Source organism: Rhamphochromis longiceps, linkage group LG17 (genome assembly GCF_057381845.1).
Source record: "Rhamphochromis longiceps isolate RC_006_pf linkage group LG17, R_longiceps_female_GT1.1, whole genome shotgun sequence".
Taxonomy (NCBI): Eukaryota; Metazoa; Chordata; class Actinopteri; order Cichliformes; family Cichlidae; genus Rhamphochromis; species Rhamphochromis longiceps.
In genome coordinates, this window is record NC_140573.1 from 31,760,089 (window position 1) to 31,781,463 (window position 21,375).

The 21,375-nt window shown below is 39.7% G+C and overlaps 1 protein-coding gene across 1 annotated transcript in view; it reads left to right on the forward strand.

The window, feature by feature from the left end:
* The window catches only part of plxna4 (plexin A4), a 261,846-nt gene that overhangs the window by 168,274 nt on the left and 72,197 nt on the right, over positions 1-21,375 (forward strand). The window contains exons 6-9 of the mRNA XM_085387521.1: positions 14,216-14,339; positions 17,618-17,771; positions 20,009-20,108; positions 20,660-20,774. Of these exons, the coding sequence (XP_085243647.1) occupies positions 14,216-14,339; positions 17,618-17,771; positions 20,009-20,108; positions 20,660-20,774 (493 nt within the window). The remainder of the gene's footprint in view (positions 1-14,215; positions 14,340-17,617; positions 17,772-20,008; positions 20,109-20,659; positions 20,775-21,375) is intronic.

The following is a 21,375-nucleotide window of genomic DNA, read 5'->3' on the forward strand; positions in this document are numbered from 1 at the left end:
TTTAATGATGTAAAGCCTCAGGAAAAGTCTGCAGGGAAAAACATAAATATAGGAATATAGAGCTTGTGTGTTTGTCTGCCTTCACACTCAATGCATCGCTATCCTGTGAAATGCTTTTTCCTGGTCTGGCCAAGCCTGAAGATATTTTTACAAAGGATGAAAGCAGGCACCTGGCCTAGTACACTGACAACAGACCAGAGACTTGAACACACATAGCAAAGGCCTAATAACATATAGCAAACGTATAGCAAAAGGGCCGAACCAGGAAGAGCTCAGACTCATACACGGTCTCCCACCCACACTCACTTTGTGCTGGAAAGAGGGGTGTTCAGTGGAAGGATAGCAAGCGGTTCCTCTTCAAAAGTGTTCTTCCAGATAGTTTGTTTTTCCAATCAACCTTGAAATCACCTCACTGGTCCGAGCAAAAGCAGAATTGCAAGCTCTCTTGCTCTCTCTCACTCCCTCACACACACACCCACACTCTCTCTCTCTCTCGCTCTCTCTCTCTTACACACACACACATACACACACTCCTTCTCTATCAGCTTTGCCTTTATTCACTCTATAGATCGGTGAGAGGAGCTGTTAGAGAGAACACCAGGGGAAGAGGAGAAAGGCAATCAATATTACAGGAGAGGAAATCAACAGGAGTGGATGGTGCACCTGGCTCTGTGTGTGTGTGTGTGTGTGTGTGTGTGTGTGTGTGTGTGTGTGTGTGTCTGCTTCTCTGATAGCAGTCATGTCCTTGACATACACTGACCATTTGTTTAGAAAGACAAATATCTTCAATAATTACTCACATGTTTGACTTTGAATGCACACGGCTGCGTGAAGACATATGCTTCCATTTATCCTACTATTTGCAAAATCCCTTAAACCCCACTATATATGTTTAGATCCATCAAAATTTACATCAGACACCCCCCTCCCTCGCCCCTCCCCGCGGGGAGGGCTCACTAAACCTTGAGCCTCACCTGTCAGCTAAACAGACTCGGCCGTCTCATGCCATCTTCTGCCAAGATGCAAAACGTATGCTAATGCCTGTCAAACTCAGCAGGTGAAAGGAAAGTTTTGAATCGAAGCAGCTCCTCCTTTTCATCTTTTTCTTTTTTCCCCCCTACTCTTTTACCATTGACATTGAATACCACACACTGTCAATCAGGGGAAAGCCTCCTACAGAAGAGTGAGCATATTATAGGCTTCCTGTATCCATATGGGCAGAAGCAACCATAAATGCATTCCTACATGCATGCATTACATGATTTATTCTACGCTGCAGAGTGAAAACATTTCACTTTCAAAACAAGTCACTTTTAAAAAGATTTATCTTTAAATGTCAGAATTTGACAAATTAGTCAATACTTGTTATATTCAACCGTGTTTACACTGTTTTTTTGGTACATGCTAGTCTGATAGGGCTTATTAAGCTTTCTGTTACTTCCATCCACACACCAACCCTTCCAAGTAAAGCAGAAGCACTTCTGCAGGGAGCCAATATAACAAAATGTTACAGCCACGTTGTGGTTATGTTACCCCCTGTAATGCCAGTCTGTCAGCTGTCAGTTTTGTAAGTGGTTAACTACGCTGTCAACACGCCTATCGTGCATGACAGCCAGACAGATTGGAAACCATATTTGGAGAAGTACCATTGTCAAAATGAATGTCATCATATTTGGCATGGATTTTGAGAATATCACACATTCCTCTGTGATATCAGTGTCAATTCGAAACAAGTCGTGCTAATGTTGAGATATCTTCACATTAATAATTGGTTTGACATATCTCAATCTCTGCTTTTGGCTGTGATATTGGTAATATTCCCAGAGCACTGAAATCACTCTCTCCTTGTCACTTTTCTCACTTTTTCATTTTCTTATTCTCCTCCTACTCTTACCTCTTTCCAATATCACCATTCAAATTACACTCCATCTCCAGCAGAGATATCATACACTATATTCTTCCTGGGCACGTTCGTATGTGTTACCGTTACTTCCACTAGTCCATTTACAGTGTGCATTTTTTATTTATTTATTATAATTTTAAATGTGTTTTGCTCTATTTTACATTTTTATTTTTGCATATTTTTGCCCCTTTGATCTGTGTCAGGTGTGAGTGCACTACACAGTACGATGAAAAAATCTTGAACAACCCTTCACTTCTTTATATTTTGTTTCAATGGAGCAAGACTTCCTTGTCAGTTTTAAAGTGGTGTTGTTCTTCAGCCTTTCTCAAAGTCTTTTGAAGTTGGTGTCTGGCTGCTTTTTCCATCCATTTTCAATCCAGTCCTTGTGCCTGACTATTTGAAGGGGATTTTGGTTTTGTTTTTTTTTTAAAGCCACTTAACACTCACGTATGAATCATTCAAGCATAAAAAAGTTGCTTAATTCAAGAGATGAATCATTGTTATTTCCACACATAACAAACAACTTTGCAAAGCTATTTTAAATTGTATTTAACACATTGTTGATACCAGCCTGTCACAAAAACATAATTTGTTCTCAGTTGCTTAGTTAAATGTATATATATTTTTAGATATTTTTAAGAAAAATATTTCTCCTTCTATGCACCGGTCTTTCTGAATTAGTTGTTTGATACTAATTTAGTTATTAAATGACCTTAGATAACATTATATGACAGGTATAAAAACATTATTGCACTAAGAAGGTATTCCCAAAGCGTTTTTAAACAAAAACTAGAAGTGCCAGGTCTAAAAAACTATCTACAGCAGTTTTAAAGTAATTTCCTTAAGAAATTAGGAAAAAATGCAACAAAGACCTGACACAGGTCCTAGGAGATGCAACTCCTTTCAACTGACCCATCTACTTTTCACTGAAGCCTCATTGAAAATGGTCTCAGTGGAAGTGTGTCTGTCAAGAAGCCCATTATAAAGAAGGGTAACCGGGAGAACAGGATGAGGTATGTCAAATTAAATAAGAATTGGATGAAAAATCAGTGACAACAAATTAGAAATTTTTAGTTCAACCATCGTCAATATGTACGCAGGTCAAGAGAGAGGTACAGTGAGTTTCTACAGCCATCTGTGGAGGCTAAAGACTGTCATGGTTCGGGAGCTGCATTTGAACCAGTGGTCCTGGAGCTCTTGTCAAAACTGATGGAATTATTAACGCAAAAAAGTAACTTCAGATTTTGCTCTGCCATGTAACACCATCGAAAAAGTATCTGATTGGCAATGGCATAATTTTTCAGTGTGACAATGGACAGAGCCCAGACCACAAAATTATTGAAGCAGTGTGGGATCATCTTGACAGAGAACAGAATAAAAGGCAGCTAACATCTAAAAAAAAAAAGGTTGAATGTCCTTCGAGAATCCTGGAGAACTATTTCTGAAGATTACTTGCTTGTCTAAAAGAGTTCAGGCTGTATTGAGAAACAAAAGTCATCATACCAAATATTGTTAACTAAAAAATTGTTTACATTTATATATTTGAAACACTATCCCCCCAACAGCTTGTGGGGATAGGTTAATTGATTAATCCAAATTACCCATAGGTGTGAATGTGAGCGCGAATGGTTGTCTGTCTCTGTGTGTTACCCCTCCGACAGACTGGTGACCTGTCAAGGGTGTACCCCGCCTCTCGCCCTATGACAGCTGGGATAGGCTCCAGCACCCCCCACGACCCTGAAAAGGATAAGTGGAAGCGGATGGATGGATATTTGAAACACTAGTTTCTAGTTTACAAATATTTTTAAATAAATCACTGCATCTGTTTCTAATTTTGTGAGCAAAACATAAAGAAAATCAGAGATGGCTTGGGATTTTTGCACACTAATGGGAATGGGAGTAGTAATGTCATGCTTCTGGCAATAGCCAGATGTCATGTTCTAGCTTATCAGATAAGATCTGTCAGTACAACCAGTAGTAAATCTCTACAGGTAAACTGTGATTATACTGGGGCACCCTAATGAATCAGTGGACCCAGATGATACTGCTACTAAAAGTGTCAATTTGCTTGAAACTTGTAAAGTTTTACAAGCCCACAACTTATATTGTCTTTGGAGTACCACTATGTTTCATAGTAAATGAAGGATAACATAAATCTAAATGCTTCTATGCAGTTGTATGCCAGTGTCCCACAATCACGTCTCCATAAACAGTTGTCTAAGATATGTACATGTGTTTTCTTTGCAAGCTCCTTTGACAACATATGTACAAGCTTATTAGGCTGATACAAAAAGTTCAGGAAGTCATTAGTAAACACAAAATGGCTGATAAAACTTGCAAGTCATGCTGCAAGCTTCTTGCCCCTTCAATCCTTTGTATTCCCAAGACATCTTTGGTGCTGTCAAACGAATAACCTTTTCGGAGGGAAAAGCTAATTGGCAGATCCGTTGAACGTTTTTTTTCTCTCTGTCTTTCTCCCCTCTCTCACCCACACATTAATTCTACACCACCGCTACCTGTCGCTGTGTTCACAGCCATCCATTACCTCAGTATGCTCATTACTGTGGTATGCCACACTAATGCTAATTAAACTGCAGTGCCACAATTAGCATGCCGCCATAGACTCATTGTGTTTGGTTGCAACGACCACTAACCTGCCCCTGGAGGACAGCTCTAAGTGCTTTGAAATATATTGTTAGCAGGGACAGTGACTGTCAACACAAAAACAAAGTTTTTGCAATATTAAAAGGCATCAAATTTAGCAGTTGGCCTAACACCTTTAAGCACCTTTAGTTGCAGTGTTCCCAAGATCAAGTAGGCTGAAATTCTATTAATTCCAATACATCCCTTTATTCTTTTTTTTACAACAGCAGTGATGTTATGCAGTCTAGTCTCTTTTAGGGTTGAAATCACAAAGCAAGTCTCAACGTAATATAATGTGTCCCATGATAATGATGGCACCATGATACAAATATTCAGGAATACTCAATATACTCTAAAACAATTATCCAATGTGTCTCCTGGTATCTGTGTAATTGGAGATGGAAAGGCATACAAGAAAAGATGACAGTCAAGAATTATTTGATTATAGCACTGTGGTGTCAGCGTCTGTGACTGTGCGTTAACACTATTATGTAATTCATATAATGTCTCACATCTAATGATTTGTGTTCCCCCCGCTGTCTGGAAATTATTGGATGAAAGCGTGTAGAATGCCTGCATGCTTTAAGAACAGTATTCAATATTTGGCACCAGTTTATCCCAAGAGGAAGTAGCACAATATATGAGGTGCATAAAGTTGTGCTGTTCTCCATGTGCCTGCACTTCTGCTTTTTTAGAAGTCCCGTTTCAGTCATCTCAGAATTCACAGAACTTTTTGATTATGCCTATGAGGTGTATCTATTTTGTGAATGTGCTTGTAAATATATTTTGTACAGCTAGAAGCTAACTGAGAGAAAATGGAGTCTTTATAAAATTCATCTTCTGAAAAGTTACTGTATGAGCATATCCAGTCATTGATAGACCTCCAGTGAAGGGAAATGGCTAGAAAGTCTTATTCTTGCATCATATAGATATAAAGACGCCAGCTATTTGAAATTTGTTTCAATCACTTCTTAATGCACTGCTAAGATCAGTGTTTAAGAAGTTGTACTCAGTTTGTTAAAGTCCTAAAGATGACTTGACCAACTCTCAGAGTATGTATGCAGTTGTTTCTTTGATCTTGAGATTCTTGGATCTGTGGCATTGCTCTGATGTCTGTGGCCAGGGGAGGATGGCCACCCCTGTGTATGGGTGACTGATTTCACCCCTCACCTCTTGGTGGGTGCGAAGGGAAGTTGAGGGGAAGGGAACAAGGCCAAGAAGTGACAGGGGCATCAGGACGGAACGGAATTCTGCACATCCCAGTTCCCTCTCAACTGTCACCATCATTGTGTGAAGACACACACACACACACACACACACACACACACAAACCAATCTACCTAACCCCAACACACATCCGCAAGCAAGCACACCCACTTTTAAGTCAGGACCATTGCTCACTGTCACCTTTTGTCACTCTGCCACACACAGGGAAGCACAGACACTGGGAAATGGACATAAACACACCCACATAGTGGTGAAGGTGTCTTGCCTTTGTCTGGCAGAGCATGAACCAGACACAGGAACTGACATAAGACTGAGAGGATTGAATGAGAGACATGGCAAGAGTCAAAGGAAGTAAAGATATATGGTGATGTATTCCAAGTGATGAGGTAAACTGAGGAAGGGAGAAAGAGGTTGATTATAAATTCACAGCGAAAATGAGGAGGGATTAGGAATCTTCTGGTTAAGTAAACTAAACTCTGTAAGCAGGTAATCTTGATGAGGATGTGAGGGTAAACACACACACTCACAAGCACACACACTCACACACACACACACACAGACCATATGAGAGATCACCTCTGGGGAATCGTACTCAGGTAAATCACTTCACATGTCCCGTCACATAGCTGTTTCTATGGCAACAAGAGCTAAGTCACAACATAATAACCTTGTTATATAATCCAACGGTAATCCCTACTGATGTTTCAGCATTAGTGTCACCAGTGTGTTCATTTCAAATCATACATTGAAAGGCTGAATCGCTTGATCTATATTTAGTCTTGATATATTAGGTGTAATTAGCTGATTTTAGATGACTATATGCAAAAAAATTGGTGTATTTGCTATCCAAATTTGGGATTGTGGGGTATGATTTATTTTTTTACTCAGTAGTTGAGCCATATTTTGTGCTCTTTTGTTCATGCATACCTCAGATGATGAGCGTGCTTCTCACAGTGAACAAAGCCAGCTATTAATATGCGGCATGGACTAGCTCCTTGTTAGCTCAAATTCAGACTAGGCAAAAAGGAAATGTTCACAGTAAAGTATGAGATTGTGTTGAGAATATGCAATAGGCAAGACCATTTCAAAAGCTGTGCTTTCTGAGATGTATGACATATTTAAAATGAACCCATCTAGTTGTTTTGTCAATGTCCCCAGTTCGAAACAGCTTTGTGACCGTGAATAAACACACCTTAACACCCCAGGCTGTATATCGACTGCCTGAATCAACAGTATCATATGCCCCTATCTATAGTTGCACACATGAAGGGAAATAATACAATGTATTGTAGATAAAGATGAAAGCTGAGTGCACTGTTGAAACTCCATTGAAAACAACCATGCTGTCCCCCTTAAAGGGAAGTATGAAAACATCAACATGGAACCTAAAACATGGAACCTCTGGAAATACTGTAGATGCACAGCAATAGTAAACTAATGCGTTTCTTTGTCTGGGCTTCTATCTTATGAATGCCAGGTCAAACTGTGTTGATGTAGTAACAGGACAGTGATATGTGAGCCATTTCAAAACTGTTCCCTTTTAAATCCATCGCGTACTTTATTCCATCTAAAGTATCGCATTTTCTTTGCTCACTATGGGTGCTTAAAGATGATAATCATAAGACTTCCAGTGACAAAGTAAAAAAAATATAGGTTTAAAAAAGTATAACATTACTAATTAATTACTTGGTTTCTGCCTTTCTCACATGCACTCAGCTAACCAGCATACCTGGTATGGTCTAATGGCATTATCTGGACCAGGAGTCACATCAAACACGATTAAAACGACAGCCTAATAAACCTGTCACAGCATGTCACCACCGCCTGTTTCTACCAGGGGACTGTTTGTTTGTTAGTGTGTGGAAGTGAGAGAGTAAGACGTTGTTGCCGTGTCTTTTGACTACTGCTAAATTTGCATAGCACTAAAAGTCATGGCAGAGAAACAGCTGCTCGTTGATGCCCGGAGGCCAGGGCTGATGCTGCCAAATCTAATCACCGCCTAGTGCTAGCATCTTTTTTGGGGTTTTTTTGTGTTTTAAGATTTATAGGTTGTTGGAGGAGTTTGAGCTAATGACACCCATTTAGAATATTGGTGACGTCAGCCTCTCCTTTCCTCACTTTTGTTTTCCGGTCATCCATCACGAATTACATTTGACGCTATTATAGAATTTAATATTGCAGCGACTTTATATCCAAATTGTAAGCTTTGTGAGCACTTTGGTATCACGATGTTTAGCAAAAATATTTTGTCATCAGATAGTCTTTGGTGATCACATATTAAAGCATTTCTAACTGTTTACATATTTACGGTATGCAGTTTATATATACTTTAATAGGTTCTTTTAAAAAAAGTCTCATACAGCTTAAAACCTGTGCAAAGGAGCAGTCTTACTGTATAATTTTCTACTCAGTTGGTGTTCTTGCACCAGTGGTATGCAAAGGGGATAGCTCAGAGATTTCTAGACCTGGGGCAGAGATTCTGCAATTTCTGTGTCTTCAAGTATGGCCTTATAAAAGACAGAGTGTGTGTGTGTGTGTGTGTGTGTGTGTGTGTGTGTGTGTGTGTGTGTGTGTGTGTGTGTGTGTGTGTGTGTGTGTGTGTGTGTGTGTGCACGTGTGTGCACGTGTGTGCACATGTGTGCACACAAACCGGTTCACACAAACCGGAGTAACAGGGTCATGGCCAGTGGGCCAGGTAATAACTCTCCCGCCAGCCCCTTCATGCGGATTTCTGCTCTGAGGACCACCACTCTTAATGATAGCAGGAGGAGGTACGCTTACTCTTGTGTGTGTTCATGTGTGTTCAGCTGCGTTCGTGTGTTTGGTCACATGTGCAAGTGTGAGATGTAGCCACCTTAAAAGTTGAAGTGTCATTTGACTGAATCACTGTGACATAGCCCCTGCTCTAAGGTACTTTATATAGGCCGAGGCTATTAGTATGTATAGACTTCTATATGGTGTCTGATGATGCATGGTTAGCACAGTAATTGGTTTTTAGTTGGACTACAGAGTGCCTATTTGTAGGGCATTGAATCACCACAAACAACAGTTAATATAACAAAAAACTGTGGGTAATATATAACAAATCCTATCAAATTTAAGTATTTTAATTCATAATAAAGTGGCATTACAATGTGCCTTATTTAATGCTTTAAAGTACAAAGGAGTTTTGTACACAGTTGATATTACCTACCCATTGTGTTTTTGCGATGACATGACATCAATCATGTCACCTTTTTAAGCTAAATGGTACATGGTAAAATCATATGCATGTCATTTTAATTCATCTCCTAGTGTTGACTATGTATCTATTTTTCTGGCTTGTACGCATATGTTGCATACAATACTGTAGCTATGATAAATATTTTGTGGTGAAATGTATTGTTCATAAGGTTGTCTTGCTTTTAATAGCTGTGACAGCCTCACCAACAGTTGCCAAAGCTAAAAAAAAAATTCCTTCTGTGCCCTTTGCCCAGTCTCTCTCTATAATTGTGTCACCTTATCAAAGGCTGGGAGAAACAAGAGTGCAGATTAGTTTTCATTCAGGGCCCATCTAATCCTTTCAGCTTGTTCTTTCATAACGTGTCATTGCCAGTCAGTCAAACAGCTCTTCACAACAGCAGTGTTTACTATCCAAATGAATAGATGTTGGACGTCTAATTCTCTGGAAAAAAAAAAAAGGGAACAGATAGCCCGAGTCAAGCTTTTTATGACTGCTATTTGAAATCTAAATCGCTTTGATCTCAGGGGTCCTCTAAATGTTCTATTCTTTGATGTTTACAAAAGGGTGAGATTGTTGCATATTGTTACAAATGATGCAATCTTTCTTTCCTTTCAGGGTCCGCGTGGAACGTAATTGAAAACAATTATCCAGTGCTTTCCTCTGATAATGCCCATCACTTACATCAGTTAAACCATGTAAGGCATTATCTTAAACATCCTTTCAGTAAAAACCCAAGTCGCCAAATGGCCAGATAAATTCTCCCCTCTCCCGGCATGGACATAGCCAATGTGTGTAGCTATCCTATGCTTTGGCTAGAGATTCAATCAGGATGTAAGACCATTTGGTAAATGAAAATATTCATATGCATCTGTTAACTGGTTACCCACTAGCATCTCAGTAGGATTCTCTGCTGGGAGTGAATAAAATAAAAGGAGGTTTTATTTAATCAAACTAAACAGAGCATTGGTATGCATGAATTGTGACTGTGTGCTGGTGGAAGATGAACAATTTGATCTGAATGTTTGCGTGATTGGTGGGTGACATTGCATTGTGCTTTAAGAAAATGCTGATTCTAGAGCGAGCCTGTGTTTTGTTGGTGTATCCCTCCACCATGCCAGTGATCTCGATGAACACAAAAAAATGAGACATCAGCTCTATTGCCCATTATTAGGAAGGTAGATTAAAAAATCGGTAGCTTCCCTCTTCTCTTGAGTCACTTTCTCTGCATTGTTGAACTCAAACAGAAATTATTTGACCCCTTTGTTTTTGTTTAAACCTGCTCAGCAATTCTGTGACCTTAAGACTCTGAAGTGCAGATGCAATATACAGTTTCTGCAAGGCCAGAGAAAGCCAAAGTGAAACTGTTCTAGAAATTAGAAACACTCTTGCAAAAAGAGACCTTTTCTTTCTAGTTCATCTTGTGATTTAGTGCGTACAGTTTGTTTAAATAGTAGCTTTACAACAAACAATCTTATAACATTGTCTTTGGCAACATTTATAGACCCACACTTTCCATAAACAGCTTAACAGAAGATCAGTAAACAAGTTGAGGGATGTTGAATAGCTTGGATACATGTCTGATGATCTACCCAAAACCAATTTAATCGTGACCATGAAAAATATTTTCAACATTAACAGAAGCTATTTCAGTTTACTCACACATTATAGATAGGGCTACTTATGAATAACCAGAAAAATCAAAGTAAAAAGTAAATATAGCAGGATTGTTGTGATATATAAAAAACAAAAGTGTTCTCAATTTTAAGCATCTGTTTACATCAAACGAATAGCATCTCATGCAGATGCTATTCATTGAAGGAAAACTTTACAGGGCTGAAGGCAAAAGCAAAATGTTCACTTTGACCAAGGTGAAAGTGACTTTTCCCTTCAAAGTCCTGGAAAAAATAGAATTCTCCATTCCTTCTGTCTTTTTATTTTTTCAGTTTATTAATAAAAGCTGGTAATCACATGCAAATGAAATGTTACAAACCTCCTGTAAATATTCTTAGTTATGTTTCAGTGAGCTATTACCTTAACCCCAGCTGTTAAATAACGAAGGCAGGCATTTAATTGCTATCAAACTATTAGAATAACAGCAGTCACCATGAATGAAACTGATCATCACAAAATGATGGATAATAATAACCATCTTTGTGTGTTTTGTAGTGAGAGATAAGGTGTTGATGCTGTGTCGGTCAGGCGGTGATGTTTGAGCTGCGGTATTTCAACACCTCTGCACTTTTCTTAGGACTGTCACAAAACACATAATCCTGAAAATAAATGTAATTAAAAAATGAATTAATTGTATTCATGTTTTTAATCACTGGCATCATACTTTACACATGACAACAGATTTGATTTACTGGAATAATGTGGTCTTACAGAGTACAAATACTTATATGTATTCTATATTTCTCTATAGGTGTGAAATTAATCTATAGCAGATTAAATTCAGTGAGTCAGGATATTTTTTTTTTTTTAATCCATCTTCACTGCACATAACAACCAAAACAAATTGCCCCCTGTCCACTTTTTAAAGTAGAGGATCATACCTTGTCTCATAATCCTGTATTAACAAGTCCCAGTCCAGCTATGCCAGGTCTTGTTGTTGCAACCATCCACTCATACTGCATCATTACGTCTTATAACTGCATTAAGATGCGTTATAAGTCCTGCGGATGATAAAACATCAGCTGCAAATCTTGGTAGATGTGAATATTGGACAAAAATAAACAATTCAACGAACACATAAAAAGAAAACTGTAAAATTTGAAAATGTTATTCACTGCAAACTCAGCATTTACACATCCTCGCATCTTGTCCTGTTTACTCTGTTTCATTCTCTTTACTGTTGTGTTCCTACATCGTCATCATCCTCTCCACCACTGTCATTTACAGCAGCAAGAGTCTCATAAAGATGATGTCATAAATCTGGGTCATAATAAGGTTCAGCAAGGGACAGCAGATATTTATCAACCCTGAGCTTATCCCTCATAAATCAAAATGCTACTAGGGTTTGTTTTATTGGTCATTTTCAAAAGTCTGGTAACTTTTTCTGCAATGTTTTCACTGTAACTGTGCTGTAGAGATTGGAGTTACTATATTATAGAAAAGAAGAGGGGGGGAGGAAGATCAACAACTCCAGATGTAGGTCGGTCAGTTCATCTTCAAGGATGTGTCATTTGTGAGAGGACATCTAATTCCTTCTTTGAAATTTTAAGGAATTGTTCTATCTGTTGAACATTTTCTAAATGTATTAGGCCTGAATTGAATTTAGTAATGAGGCAATCATGCATAGTGATGATTCACTTAAAGAGATTGTGCCAGTTAATGTTAATAATGCAATACAGCCAGCGATTTTGGCATGAAATGCATGTTTTTCTACCAAAACACAATGTACCGTGACACTGTTAAGGAACGCACACAAAGACAAACATCATTATGGGCACAAAAGCACATACAAAGCAAGTATTTAGAACCTTATTTCCAAAAAAGTTGGAATGCTGCTTAAAATATGAATCAAAACAGAAGCCAATGGTACGCATGTAACACTATATCTAATTTTGAATGTTGCTGCAAAGCTAAAACTGCCTGTCCAATATTGTGTTGCTTGGTCTGCAGCAATGTTTACGTGGGTGGTATCTGTCAGAGTACAAAGTAAGATCCGCATAATGCCAGAACCCAAGGTTTTCCTACAGAACTTTGCATGCTAATGAGATGATCCATGTCACGCACCGCACCTATCAGCACTTTTAATGTCGTGGTTGATCAGTGTTTGTCGGTGAAAGTGTGCTTTTTTTGGCAGGGGGGGGTTATGTGGGTTGTTTGCCTGGGGGGTTACTTATATGATGCGGCCTTATTAAATCAGTGCTAGAAGAGGAGGCACAGACTTCAGTGATTGAAAAGCACAAAGGAACCTGAAGCGATTAAACCCCTACTCAAACCAGCTTAGAAGGGAAAGCTTCACAGAAAGCCAACAATGGTTGCATTCCTTTAAGTCGTGCTTCTCTTGTGCTTTCTTTTCCACACTCTCTCTCTCTCTGTTTCTCTCTCGGCAGCGCTCTTTACCCCTCCTCCTGTTCTGTGCCTTTCTCGAACAGATTATTTCTTTTCATTTTCTTTGTCTGTCTTCTTTGCAGCACGTTAGGCCGCTTAACTTTACAATGCTCATGTCAGGTCAAAACCCACCCTCCTTCTGTCTGTCCAATTCAGGAGAAAAAAGCCTCTTTCTGCATAAGATATTACTGTATCTCAGACGTCAACCACCTCGAAAGTCTTTCTTTCATTCGTTCATTAAGGCCTCTTTCTTTCTTTTCAGCCTTTTATTCCTCTAAAGGAGTTTTAGGGCGCTCTCTGGATTTTCCAGGTTGTTAATTGCACAGAAAGTTTTTGTCTGAATCAATAGGGGATTAAACTTGAATAAGTTTATGAGGGGATTCGATTAGAACAAGAGCATGTGGGTGTTTGTGTAGAGAAGAAGGTTGAGGTGATATTACAGTCTGGGGCTGTTTTTTAGAATTTCTCGCTAAGCATATATTTAACAACAGTTTAAATAATTGTGTTTCCCAGCCACTTCTACTGGAATTTTTAATGTGAAAACTTTCCATTGCAGCAGTTTTGGTGAGAACCAGTTGCGCTTCTCATACTCCTTTAATTACGAGCTCATTTAGATCGCCCAGCTATGGGAAATGACCTTGTAGTCTATCAAGGGATTGTTTTTGGAACATGAGTCAGTAAACTCCTCTTACACCACAAATGGTCCAGTACTCCAGCTCCCCAAAACGCTGTATTCTACTGGATTAGACAGAAGTAATCTATCCCACGTCCCAAACAACATCCACATATCCACCTGCATTTGGCACTGCCCATGAATGCCAGTCATTAAGATGACTTTGCAAAGAAGAGGACTACTACCTCTTTCCCAATGGGCCGTCTCCACTTCCACATATAGAGCAACCATTGTTTTAAATGTAACTGCTCCCAGCCCTGTGGTGACCAGCCTTCCATTCACTGAACACTGAGGCTGGTACGCTGCCAGAGAGGAAATATGATAAATGTGTATAGCACCAACTGTCGGGGAGGGACATTCTCTTTTTCCCAGATGCCAACAGGTGGAAAGGGGTAAGCCCTGGTCAGGTTACTGCAGGCATGCATATGCCAATAAGCATGTGTGTATTTGTCTCCACGAATAACACTCCCTGTTGTTGTTCTTTTTCCAGGTGTGCCAGAAAGGAGAAATGTGAGCGCTCATCAGAGCCCCGGCGCTTTGCATCCGACATCAAGCAGTGTGTGCGTCTCAGTGTCCATCCAAACAACATCTCCGTGTCCCAGTTTAGTGTCACGGTGAGTGGAAAACAAACTCACTGAATCAGATACCCTGAAATGGAAACAAAGGCTTGTTTGGGGCTTTAGATGCGCAAACCTTGTGTTTTTTCCCTGTGTGTGTTACATGTCCTATACTATCAGGCATCAGTTTCCTCTTTGTGTCACCTGGAAGATTAAATTTAGTCACATTTTAAATTGAAGTAATTAAATATATCTTTCTCTGACTGCATATGGAATATTTTTAGCAGCCAAACGTGCATTTGCTTTACTGGAGCCACATTGCAATAGAAAGTGAGGATAATTGAATAAGTTTCTGGTGAGAATATCTTGTCTGGCAGATTGACAAAATCACACTCTCAAGCATAATTTGTAATATGGTGGAATTACGCTCTAAATACTGATTAGTAGCTTGTTTTAACTCTGTAATCCTGCTTTATATGATTTTACTGACTGCCAGCAGGCATTCCTCAAATCCCGACCTCACAACTTACAATCCCGTCCAACGAAATGGTCTCCCAACAAATGTCAACAATCACTGACAGAGTATAGTTTAGCTCGGCTGTGTTTATTGTGATTGTTGGCAGCCAAATGCACCACTTTTCCCCCTGGATGTTTCATTCTCAAACAGCTGCCAGATTTAAAGGGTCTGAATTGTTTTTATTGTTTAAGTGTATTGATTGGTGTGCAAAGAGGCTGTGATCCATTGCAACAAAAATATGTCTCTGCAGAAACTGGAGAAACACAAGCGCTCGAACTATCTCGGTGTATCCCCGTGTCAGCTTTCACCACGACACAAAATCTTTTTTTTTTCTTTGATTTGAACAGGATCAAGAGGCTAATGTTTTAAATGTCAGCATCTTTGACGTTACTAGAAAGTACTGCAGTAACACTGTGTGTTATATAGTATAAATATTCCACTTACCTTACTGTACCCAGCATCAGAGGTTAACACGGTGGTGCAATTTTAACTCATAAAGTGCAATCAGCATGAACGATCTCCATTGCATCAAGGGTCACGTGCGGATTGCATTTTTTTTTTTAAGAAGAAGAAGAATTCCTCTGCAACACAAAAATGATATTTATGAGTGTGTGTGTGTGCGTGCGCGTTGTTGCTCAAGCCTTTCAAGTGTTTAACCTTTTGCCAGACATATCCCATCCAGGGGCTTCTGCCTAACAGACAAAGGCTTTTGTTTGACCTTTTTGTTCTTAAATATTTGTTGAGAAAGATAAGGCTTAGAAATTCTTGACAGAAACGGGTACACATCACCGCTGAAGTTGGACCTACTCTAGACGAAGCCATTATTTTCTAAGCTCCAGAAGTTCCAGAAAATAACTTTCTGAGCAAATAGTTTTAGGATCTGCCTCAAAAGTCATCATAAATATATCTGGCTGATCACAGCCAACACTGGAGGAAGAAGGGGTTGTGCTCGTTATAATACTATTATGCTTCTAGAGGGACAGATGGAACAGCTGTGTCATGCAGTTTTTCACACACACAGAGGATGTAGTCTTTTTACATGTCGTAATTCTCTTTCATTTTCTTAATTTTCTCCCTACATTGCTTTGCTATGCTATGGGTGCAGACGTTAGCAAGTCAAGAGGAAATGCGAGTGGAAGTTATTATAAAATGAAATTGCTCTATTGCATCTGGGCTTTTAAGAGCTAATTGTTGCTTATATGGTTGATATTTCCATAGTTTTTTTTTTTATATGCCAGATGTGATGCAGGAATAATGTACTCTTAAGTTTAGATCTTACTTTTATGTCACTCTTCTGGACATAAAAGGTCATAAATAAAACAATCATGTTTGCTTTAAAGCTTGCTTAATAATAAACATAAGAAGACATAAAGTTTAAGTCAGTCTTCTCTGTAGCGTTGACTGCGTTTGAATAAATCCTCTCTGCAGCGAGGATATTTTTCACCCATCTAAGATGAACACCAACACATATTCTCAGCGTCAGGCATGGTGTTTTATAAACTACCGGAGGTCATTTGTGCGCGCGCATTTGTCGGCTGTTCCTATTAAAGATGAGTATGTTATTTCCATACTCATGCATCACTGCTGCGGCTCGGCTCTAAATGTAATTGAGGGAACTCTACATCTGTCCGCCTTTCCTTCTTAAAAGGAAAAATAAATAAAGAAGACGAGAAATAAAGGAGGTGAGAGAGAGAAAAGTCATGCAGTGTCCACCTTTATGCTGGATGTTGTGTATCTATTCACACCAGTACCCATTAAATAGCAATATAAAAACAGCTCAGGTCAGCCCTTCTTTGGCGCTGAGGCAGCTTTCAACACTACTACTACTATAGGCTACGCTTCAAATCAATGCCTAGACCAAAGCCCCCTTGCAGACACAGTTTTCCGTCAGTATGTATATTTCAGTCTTGACCCCTCTCCATCTGCTCCCCAAGTCTGTTTTTTTTTCTCTTCCTTTTATCCACGGAGTAATTTTTCTGTCTCCCACTGTTACTAGTTCACCTGAAGCCTTTTTTTCCTGAGAAGCTGAAAGAGCTTGCATAGCATTTTCAAATGAAGAGGAGGAATTTGCATTCTTTATTTCAAAAGTCTTCTTTTCACTTGCTGTCCAGCACCCTGCGTGCCAGCACTCTCACTATTTCATCTTCTCACTAATAGTTCATCCTGCACTTTGAGTTTTACTTTGGATTTGAGTTTTCTGTTTTTATCATTTTATTCACCTTTTCCAAAACATTTTATACCACAACACCTTTTGTTCTCAAAGAGCCAGACAGCCAGGAATTTAATGTGGAACTGAAAAATCAATGTAGCTCATACAATGCCACAAGGCATAATGAAAGGTGACTAGAAAGGTATCAGTGCTCTTGGCAGTTGGATACAGCCTGTTAAGATGGAACTAATTTCAGTTTTATGTCTTAATGCATTAGAGGGTGTCCATGTTGTGTGGACATTCAGCCAGGATATGCAACTGACACCTGGTTCAAGAACCCTCCCAGTGTCCCCTCTGGCCACTGACCACTGTGCTGATTGATCTTTACTCTGCAGTGACCTTGCATGAGTTCCCTGCTCAGCAGTCTTATCTGAAAATGTGAAGTTCTCACAGATGTGTGTCAGACATAAAATTACATTTAGGGCTTGTTTATCTTGTCTCACTTGTTTATCTTAGACCGCAGGGCAGCTATAAAATGCACCTGGATATGAGTCATCATGTATGTTTTAAACTGGCTTTCGTGCTGTCATGTATGTGTTAGCTTTAGCTGGCCTTAATCTCTTTTATCATATCTGACGGCTTGTATCACTTTTCTTTCCCTTTCTGCAGTTGGTGTTGGAAGCCCATAATGTTCCAGAACTCTCTGCAGGTGTCAACTGTACATTTGAGAACCTGGCTGAGATGAATGGCTTGGTGGAGGGAAATCGGATAAAGTGCTCCTCGCCCGCTGAAAAGGAAATGCCACGAATAATCGTTGACAAAGGTAAAAAAAAAAAAAAAAAAGAAGAAGAAGACTGGAGTCATCACGTATTAGATTAGGACTTGATTGACTCTCAGGTACATGCACATCTGGATATTCTCCCTTCTGTCAGAAGCATGCTTGTCCTAGGGCAATGAGTGTTCTGTGAATTTTTGTTTTCTCATTGCCATCAGTAACTCAGCAGGCCTTGAAGCACTGCCTTAGGATATGTTTAGTAATTGAATGAACATTAGTTATTTGTCTGAATGTGGGATTTTTCTTCTCGCCTACCTTAACATGAATACGCTCTAGAGGGAGTTACGGGACCCTAGTTAACCTCGGTGTAAAAAGCAGAAAATCACACTTCACAGCGTGGTTTTACTACAGCATTTCAGCTAACGTGTAGCCTAGAGATAATATAATCTCTGTGGACAGTTTCCCTGTGTACCACTGCCTTACTGATCGTTTTCATTTACATGGAGTTTTTCTTTTGATAACCCTGTCCTTCTCTCTCTTGGGTGGCCAAGCTTGTTCTAATTGAGAAAACTCCCATCTGGGAAGGTCTGTCTGCAGGCAGTTGATCCTTCACCAACACTTATGTGTCCTCGTGTTGAGATAATGAAATTGCCATCCCTTGATTTTTCTTTCTAAAAGAAGAAATAGAGAACAAAAGATATTAGGATTCGGCTGTAATGCTACCATTTATGATGGAAAGGCTCTAAAGAAGATCTTTTCAACTGTTTGCGCGTCGTGCAAAAAAAGTAGTCTCTACATTGTTTATATAATGGATTCAAATGCAAAGATACACATTCGCGTTTTTCTTTATTCCTCGATTGCTCCAAGAACAGAAGAACAGAAGAATCACACATATATGTGCCTAACAGACATATGAAATCATTTCAATAAAGTTATCCACAGACAGACAGCACACATGTACATGTATAGCTGAAAGGGAGCCTGGGGGTGCTTTGGGGAATTTGAAGAAGAAAAAAAAAACGTTTGTTCAATGTTTGCTATGTCACATGTAAAGCTGGTAATGCTGCAGTCATGCAAACATTGATGTGCAAATATGTACTCTGAGTCATCCACAAATGATCCATACAACATTTCTCCCTACCAACTGCTTGTTACCCTCCACTCTCACAAACATATGGTTTTCCTGTTTTAGGGAGAGGAAACCATTCCAAGTGTTCGTGTCTTTTATCTTCAATTTTTACTAGTACTCATTAGTCTAAGCTCAGTTGAAAGAGGGAAAAGGGAGAGCGATGGATGAAGTGACGAGAGGCGGGGAGAGATAGTGTTAGCAGGCTTCAAGGTAACATTTAGGTGGCCTAATTAGGACAGATCCGTTGTCAGTGGTGCTTTACTGTGATTGATGAATGATTCCTCCTTTGTTGGAGAGATGGGGGACAGACACGAGGGAGACGAAGGAGTTGCAACATGGAAGGAAGTGAGGAGACCTGGGTAGAGAGAGAGAGCGAGGATGAGAGAGAGACACATAGGTAGTCTAAAAAGAGAGAGAGCGCATTTAGATGTGTGGATGGGCTGTTGAATTAAACATGAACTCCTTCATTAGTGCCAGACAAAAGGACACACCAAATACAGATGAGGCGCAAGCTCATGGACACGCACACTCGAACAGACACACACAAACACACACGTACTTTCCGTTTCATCTTCTTCTTCCTTTACCTTGTCAAAGACTCTCTCAAAGACTTTTCCAGGGGAATATTGTCCATCCCGAGGGATATGCGCCAACTTTTGTTTCTTGTAAGACGCCAGGAATAGGCAGAGTTAACCCAATAAAACCCTCTTCTTCTACTCTCTTTCTTTGCTAAGACATACTGCCTTTACCATTGCAACAAGCTGATCACCTGTAGCTCCTAGCAGTGCAGTCGTTTTCTTTTTCTTTAAAACGACATCTAACTCGACGTCGTAAAATGATATTTGAATAAGCGAATGAAATGATTATCATACAAGTGGTGTCGACCCCCTGCCTGTGCTGAAAGAGTAACGGTGACACTCTAACATTACCATTATAATACTGTTTTGTTTCTCCTACTTGTTTGAAGAGTTGAATGAAGCTGTCAATAACGGCTTCAAGTAACGTGTTCTGAAACAAAGGCAATTCCTCCTTCTGTTAGTTCTCATTGTTGTTGTCCTTGTCTTGTGTTTCTTTGTTTTGTTAGCAGAGTACAAAAGCTTTCTTCCTACCTCTGTGTATCAAACCGTTAATTTTGACTTTAATCTGTTTTCTCTAGGTGACCACCAGATCGTGCAGCTCTATCTCAAGTCCAAAGAGACCGGCCTGGCATTTGCAAATACAAGTTTTGTTTTCTACAATTGCAGTGTGCACAAATCGTAAGTTTATGTCTACTATTAGTTTCTAATTGCACTTCAGTGAGTGTATAAAACAATGCCAAAGTTATGTTGTATTAATATCTGGGGGGCCGAACTAAAGAGTCGAGGCATGCAGCACTTGCAATTAGTTTGTGTCTTGCTTCCTTGGCCTTTGGGGTGGCTCTGGCTCAGGAAGTAGAGCAAGTCGTCTTCTTACTGAAAGGTTCATGGTTCAATCCTTGGCTGCCCCAGTCTGGGTGCCAAAATATCTTTGGGCAATAACCACAGGTTACTCCCAATGCATTCATTGTAGTGGGAATGTTTGGTAGAAAGTGTATATACGTAGACAACGTGAATGAGATATGTTGTCTAAAGTGCTTTGAGTGCTCTGTGAGGTCCAGTACATTTAAAACAGATACTTTGTTGCAAATCTAATTCCTCTATATTGTTGAAAAGCTGCCACAAACTATGTGCAGAATCCATTTGTGCACAGAAGTTGTTACATTGAGCTTTTGTACTTCAGTGCATTTGGTGCTGCTTAGTCCTAATTCAAAACTATGCTCTCCTTGTAGGTGTCTGTCATGTGTGAGTAGTCCCTACCAGTGCCACTGGTGTAAATACAGACATGACTGTACCCATGACCCTCGCACATGTTCCTTCCAGGAGGGTCGAGTGAAGAAGCCTGAGGTGAGTCCCAAACCGAGCATGAGATTAAAAGTTTGCATTGATTTTTGTTTTTATTTTCAACCTGTTCAGGTATTGAAACACATTGTAGCACCCAGAAGGTAGACGATGCCGGTGCTAGGCGGGATTGTAAAGATGTGCTGTCAGAATTGTTGTTTAAGCAGCTCTCAAGGGGGACCATGTTTTCTAGCATCACTTCTGTCTATAGATCTAAAGACTGTCAAATTACATCCCGTTAAGACATTGTCCACAAATCCTCAGATTTTACTGTTGCCCAGCTTCAGTCCAGCCTCTGGGTATTGAGCCAGCTAAGTTATAAAACATGGTGAAATAAATTGAGGGGAAATGTTTGGCTATGTGAGACTAATAGCCATCGGTGGAGGTTTTACATGCAAAAAGAGTTATGTTAAAAGGACTGAGACACCTTTCAGCTGTAGTGCTTCCATCTGGCATGAGCCTCTTGGCATGTCTCACTCTTGACTGCACATCAAAGGGCAGTGGAAGCTAATAAAACTGAGTCATTTCCACTTGCCCAACCCTATTCCCTGTGACAGCTTAGTCTGTGTGAATTATCAATAGTATTGGCAGCCAGTTCTATTCCCTT